This window comes from Balearica regulorum, chromosome 13 (assembly GCF_011004875.1).
Source record: "Balearica regulorum gibbericeps isolate bBalReg1 chromosome 13, bBalReg1.pri, whole genome shotgun sequence".
In the NCBI taxonomy this organism is placed as follows: Eukaryota; Metazoa; Chordata; class Aves; order Gruiformes; family Gruidae; genus Balearica; species Balearica regulorum.
This window is the reverse complement of record NC_046196.1, coordinates 17,421,178-17,428,057: the sequence shown is the minus strand read 5'-3', so window position 1 is coordinate 17,428,057 and position 6,880 is coordinate 17,421,178. Positions and strand designations below refer to the sequence as shown.

Genomic DNA, 6,880 nt, shown 5'->3' with positions numbered 1-6,880 from the left:
CAGGATCGATACCCTGAATAAGGACGATCTGGTGTCTCCTGTGCTAGCAGGAGCTACTTGTGCCACTGTAAATATTGAAAAGAAGATTTCTAGGCGTGGAGTTGGGAAGATGTTCCCTTTCTACATGTTGTAGCTGTTGACTGTTCTACGGTTTGCTCCCAATCTATCTAGGCAGTGCAAAATCATGCCTGGACATGAAGCGCGAGGCGTTAAGCCCCTGAGGCACAGGCTTCAGTCAGAATTGGACCTGCGGCACAGGCCCAGGATACCTGTCCTCAGCAGCCACAGCGGAGATGCACAGACCTTCAGAGAAGGTCTTGCTAGTGTTGTACAGCTAAACCTTGTATACTTGTGTTGTCATTGCTACTTTGCAGCCACATAGAGTAAACTAAAGACAGTCTGGGGTGTATTTCTCGTTGTGTCATAACTGCGTAGGACTCAGCCCTAGACCCGAAGGGCAATTCGCTGTCATAGAAGCCTTGAGTCAAGGGCATGTTTTCAACCTTCTTCTTCCTTGCACCTTGTCTGCAGGGCCCAAGTCATGAGGTTAAATGGCCTTTGTACTGCTTTAGTGTTTCCTCCAAAAGTTCCGGAGCAAGATTTTGGGTGAGGAAAGCTCCGCGCAGGGTAGCTGACACAGCTGTGCAGCACATGTGACTAAACAAATTTGGATTATCAGTGGATTGCTTTGAATCAGCATCTAGTGACTTCGAGAGTTCAAGAAGGCTCCTGGGGGCCAGGCTACTGTGTTTCAAAGTCCTGCTCTTGACCGTACGACAGAAACATCTCTTTTCTCCCGCCACCCAGCTCACGCAGCGGTGTCAATCACTAAAGTGCATTACCGACAGAAAAAAAAGAAAGGCAGAAGACCGGTGGAAGCGGGGAAAGTTCCTCACCGAGAGCCCTCCGGGCCACAGGACAGCCACCGGCAGGGCCGGCTGCCTCTCCCGGCCCCGATCCCGGCCCCGGGCGAGCGAGCGGCAGCGCGGCCCCCACACCGGCCGCCGGGGGCGGCAGCGGGCGGGCGGCGGGAGGGGCGGCGGCGGGGCGGGGAGGGGCGCGGGGCCCGGTCGCTCCTCCCGGGGAGCGGTGCCAGCGCGGCGCCGGCTCTTTCGGCACTTCGCCCCGCGCTGCTCAGCCCGCCCCGGCCGGCGCAGCCCTGTTGCACCAACTCCGGGGCAGCTGCCCCCTCCCCGGCAGCCGCGGGGCGGCGGTGACAGCGCGGTGCCCCGCTCCCCCGGGCGCTGGCGGCCCCCCCCCCCCGCCTTTGTCGGCGGCGCGGGCAGGCTGCGGCGGGCAGCGGCGGTCGGTCCGTCCGTTCGTCCGCGCCGGGCGCGTGGCTCCTTTGTGTACAGCAGCTGCTCCTGAATGCGGAGGCAAAGCCCGTGGCTTGGCACTGAGCTTTTAAAAAACAACAGCCCTCCCTCTCTCCCTCCCTCCCTCTCTCCTGCCCTCCCTCCTTCCCTCCCCTCCTCCCGCCGAGGCGGACGGGCACCCACCTGGGCTCCGCCGCCCACCTCTCCTCCTCTCCTCTCCTCCTTGTTTACCTGCACTTTTCCGCCGCCTCTTCTCCCCCCCCCCGCTGTCCCCCGCCGCATCCCGGCCCTCGTTCGTCCCCGCTCCTCGGGAAGGCTCGGCGCTCCGCAGCTCCGGTCCCTCGGCGGTTTGCCCGCGCCCTAGCCCCGGGGAAGGCACCTGAAGGTGGATCTATTAACCCTCCCGGCGGTCTCTCCAAGTGCACTTCTTGGACCAAAGCACCGGCATGGATGTAAGATTTTACCCGGCTGCGGCGGGCAGCTCGCTTCCCGGAGACCCCTCCAACCTGGACTTTGCCCAGTGTTTGGGTTACTACAACTACAACAAGGTGATTATTCCCGCGTGTCTTAATTCCTCCTGCTGCTGCCAGGGCCGGTTCCCCGAGAGCCGGAGTTCGGGCTCCGTCGGGGCGGGGAGGCTCGGGGCTGGGGATGCCCGAACGCCCGAGGCGGCGGGGTACGCCCGCCCGCGGGTCTCCGCGGGGCCGTGGGACGCCGGTCCCCGGAAAGTTGGAGGCGGCGAGTGCCCGCGGGGCCGGGAGCAGCCGGGCCGCCTCCCTCCTCCTGCCGGCGGCCGCGGCGGGGCTCGCCCCGGGGGGACCCGCCCGCCAGGCCGCAGCCGGCCGCTCCACGGCCCGGCGCTGGGGCGTTTCGGTTCCGTACGGCACCCGCACAGACCCGCCGGTAACTTCAGGGTGCGGGTCCCTCTCCCCCCGCGGGCAGGGAACAAAAGGCGGCTTTCCCGAGCGCGCAGCCCTTCGTGGCTCGGGCCGGGACTTGCTGAACTTTTCCCCGGGCTGGAGCCGCTGCGGCTCCCCCGCGGGTCGGGCAGAGCCCTGATGGAGCTCGGGCGTCCCTGCGAGGGAGGGGAAGGGACGCCTCCCTCCGCTCTGCTCTTTCGGGCGATTCCGGCTCTATTACGGGCAGTCTCTAACTAAAGGATTATACCAAACAGGAGGATTATCTAGAAGTACATCAGCTGCTAGCACGGGAAGATAACAAACGTTTTGATTTGAGGACGATTGTCAGAGGAGTTAGAGTACCACTTCTATCAATTCACACCTTCTCTGCGGCATGTGTAATTTACGGAGTAAACGTTACAGTCAGAAGCAATAGTGGCTATTTGCATTTACAAAACTATGTTTTAATAATACGAGGATGATTTGTTTCACAAATTACCCAAATCTGGGAAAGGCAAAGTTAAGAATGACACTGTGACTCATGCTATTTTGAAAAAGACTTAGCTGTTTGCACTGTGATGTGTCAATAGCACATTGAGCTATTAGCACTGGGCCCTCACACATGCACATAAAGATCCCTTTCACACTGTGTTTTTCCTGGTGCTATGTTTGTCCAACCTCTGGGGCCTTTTGTGAGGCACTCTATGAGATGCTGGGGAAAAGAAGGGTGCTGCACAAAGTCTAAACTTATGTTAAAACCTGGTTTTTTTAGAATCCTTTCCAAATGAGCGTATAAAGTTTGATGAACTACAAAGATCACTTTAAGAGGGAGAAATAACGTGGGCTCAGATAAGGAGGTTCAGTACCTGAAGAAAAGTTTCTCTTAGAGAAATTGCTTCTAAACAGATCTCATGAGCGTACTTTTCTGGTGCTCTTTACGATAATCTCCGTCTCAGCTGCTGCGATGTTCAAGTTTGTCAGTACCGATTTGGCGTCTGCCTCCCGTGTCGAAAGGCACAGATCTGCTTTCACTGGAGATGCAGAGCAGCGTTCCCGTGGAGCGTGCACAGCCCTGCCTTGCGCATGCTCTCTCTGCTGAGGCTATTAGCATGCTGCTTTGTTAGTAGTTAATATAGAAAGACACAGGAGCATGAATTAAAGATGAAATGTCAACCTTAACTTTGAATGCTGCTAAGGACTTCAAGCGCTCTAAAATGCATAGTAAGTGCTCACTGTTGTGTCATATCCAATGTTGTCTCATTTCCTAATTTTGGAAACTTGCAACACTTGCTGACAGACAGCATGCTTACTGTAAATTTCACTTATTCAGTAACTTTATTGTGTTATGTATGCATTTTTTTCAGGCTCTGTTACAGGTTACTGTACAGATTCTTTTTTATTTTTTTAATGTCCAAAATCTTGAATGGCTTCTGAAAACTAGTAGTTTATTGTGTCCATCAAGTTGCTGCAAATGCAAGTTTGTATATAACCTTTCGACTGTATTTCCCTTCATCGTACAATGCGAACAGAGCACACATTCAGAAAAAAAGTAAAAAGTAACTAACTTTTGACCTATTAAAAAACACATTTCAGTTGCTGTGCTCCTGAACATAATTTTGGCAAGTATCTTGCAGGCCAGGCTTCCAATCTGCAGCAAAAAATATTTTAATTAACAGAGTACAGCTCACGATGCGTGTGTCTTATAATAGATATCTTTGTATGCAAAGGGCCTGATCCGGAGCAGGCTGCCGCACGCAAAGCTGTGTTGCTGTTGCTCTGAGCTCTTCTTTGGCTCGGCTGGGAAAGCAGCAACGTGGTGTACAGGTGTTTCAAGGACAGAAGAGGAATTTCTGAATGAGTTCCTCGAAAGGAGGGTCTTAACGGTGTTAATCTAATCTCATTTTCTGCATTGTTTATAACTACAGGAATCCTTGTAAGTTTTGTTTGGAGTTTTTAATTATTCTGTGAAAAGAGTACGTTTGTTTTGAAATCTTTCCCCTCTCCCTCGCTTTCTATCCATTCTGTCCTTTTCCCTGTGCTCCTAAGGAAAATAAATGATTACTCTGTTAGGTACAGAGGTGACCAGAAGGCATAGAAAAAAAAAAAAGAGTTGAAATATTTACTCTGCTGAAGTAAATGGGAGAACTGTTATTGATTTCACTGGGGACAGTATTTCACTTCAAGTCTTTCTGAAACTCATTTGAGTACCCTGCCCACTCATCCATGCCTGCTTCATTGTTAGGAGCTGAATCCATATTCTCCTTGTGACAGTGACATTGCTTGTGACAACTGCCGGGAAGCAGGAAGCGTGATGGCAAGAGTAAACACATTGCACGGTTGTATATATGTGCAAACCCAGAAGTATTTATGTGAAAATATCCTAGGGATCATTGAGACCTAGAGTTGATGGCGTATGGCCTACCTGTGGAAAACTGTATCTTGTGTTGCAATGTCTAAAAATATCGAACATAAAGCCTTTCAGTGTCAAGGCACTGCACCCTGCAATGCTGTCTTCCGCCTGCATGCTTTAAACAGGTATTCCCAGGACCGTACAGTTTTTTCCTCTTGTGGGTACAGCACTGGCAGCAGTGTGGCAGACTGACCCGTGAATCCCCAGGCAGGGCGTGGGATCTCGCCTTCCCTGCGGGCAGGGGACGAGCAGCGGGAGGGGAATTGCAGCGAGTCCTGGGCTTGTAGCCACGCGTGCTTGGAGCTGTCCTGGCCCACGCCTGCAGGTACCGTCAGCTGGACTCCTCCTCCACAACCACTTGTTAAGAGCAAGGTTGTGCTTTTGAAAGTGGTTGTCGGTACTGGATAAGTAGACGTAAGGGATGTCATCTTGGGGGTTTTTGGGTGAGCATTAGTTTTGAGTAACATAAACAGGCATTGAAAAGGACTAAAGTACCTAAGTGTCCCTGCCATTAGTTGTAGTGCAGCAGTTTCTAGAAGATTCCGGATTGGGATTATTTTTCTTGAGATGGTGTGCAACATGGTAAACACGTGTAAAGGGCAAAAGAGGAAATAAAGACCCAGAAATATAGCGATTTCTCCAAGGTTATGCAGTCGGTCACTGACATAACCAGGGCCACAACCAAGGTATTCTGAGATTCAGTCCAGTGGTTTATGCTGAATCTCATTTACTCTAATAGGATTACTTACATGTTTAAAGTAAAGCATGTGCTTAAGTGCTTTGCTGGATCAGGGCCATATTTGATAAGTTTTTCAGTGCTGGTGTGAGAGTACATAACTTGACCCTGCATGTGTCTGGCTGGTGGTGGTTTGGGATAGGAGCAATCCACCTCTGCTTCGTGGACTTGCACAAGTGAAACCATGGTCTGGCTGTTTCTAGAAGAGTCCTGCTGTGGTGTTCTAAAAAGAATTCACAAAAAAATGACTATAAAAATTACAGAAAGTTGAAAGAGACCAGCTGTTGTAAAACATTCTGCTTCTGTTTTGAGCCCTTTTATGGTTCTGCAGATGGAGGATGATTTTGGACATTTGCTATAGTTTTTCTATACAAACTATAGATTTTTCTAAACAAACTTTTTCACTTATTGAGTAAATTACAAGTCTTGTACTGAAAATATTTAGGGAACTACTATCCATCATAGCAAACACTTTTTTTTTTTTTTTTTTTTTGAGGAACCACAATTCTTATAATGCAATTTGGAAAAGAGAAAACTCCAAAACCTAAACACATATAGCTCGGTGCTTGAGTTAGCATTATATTAAATTCCAGAGTCCTTACTTCGTTATTTAGTCATCTACCTCTTATAACATTTAACTCTTCTACGCAGATTGTCCTTGAGGGGTACAAATTTCAAACATACATACCTTAATTTAGGCACTAGCATACATATGTGAATGTCAGAGCTTGATATTTTTGGCTGAAATATTTTTTACATTTACATTTTTATATTTACATCATTTTACAAAGGAAGCTCAGGAAGGTTATCTTGTTCTTCCAGAGGTAAAGCAAAGACAGCAGTAGTTTAGTAGCATGCTAAACTGGGGCTGTAAGTCATTCCTATTAGTGTGTGTTGGTAGGAAAAAATGGATTACAGTTATGCAAACGATTGAAAATTACTCTTCTTGCAAATTTAGCGTGGCTATATATGCCGAGGTTTTTCTTTCATATAGCAGATGGTGAGAGACAATGGGTGCATGTATGCTGCTAAGATAGAAACCTCTATGCTCACTCATCATCTGCCCTGCGTATATGCTAGTTTACATCGGCGCTCTGCTCTGGCGCGGACGGGGCAGTCTCTGGTGACTGGAAGCTGATGCGTGCTGTGGTCATGCGTGTACCTACGGGCTGACCACGACAAAGGTGGCCCCGGGTGATGGGAGAGCACCAGAAAGCACCAAGGAGCTCCCACAAAGTAGAGAGGAGAGATGAACAAGCAGAGACACAAGTATGGGTCTTGCTGGAGACGATTTAAGTAAGGGATTGGAAACTTGTGTTGCACTGTCAACTCAGTGAGTGCCATTTTAGCTTCAGCATTTCCCATTGATCTTCTGGCACATGCGGCAAACGTGCTGAACTGCTGCTTTCCCAGCACAGCCCTCCCCTGCCTCTGATATCTCAGGACCATGCAGGCAATTACTGCAGGGGAGCAAAAGAAGTTCCCAAAATATTTGGCTGTCTAGTCCAGCACTAAAAAT

At 50.0% G+C, this 6,880-nt stretch overlaps 1 protein-coding gene across 2 annotated transcripts in view; it reads left to right on the top strand.

Annotated features, from left to right (window-relative positions):
* Nucleotides 1-1,052: 1,052 nt before the first annotated feature.
* The window catches only part of TOX3 (TOX high mobility group box family member 3), a 77,746-nt gene continuing 71,918 nt past the window's right edge, over nucleotides 1,053-6,880 (top strand). The window contains exon 1 of one of the 2 annotated variants that reach the window (XM_075765516.1): nucleotides 1,053-1,864. In XM_075765516.1, coding sequence (XP_075621631.1) covers nucleotides 1,763-1,864 — 102 coding nt within the window. In that variant the 5' untranslated portion in view covers nucleotides 1,053-1,762. The remainder of the gene's footprint in view (nucleotides 1,865-6,880) is intronic. The other variant, XM_075765515.1, reaches the window with a different exon arrangement.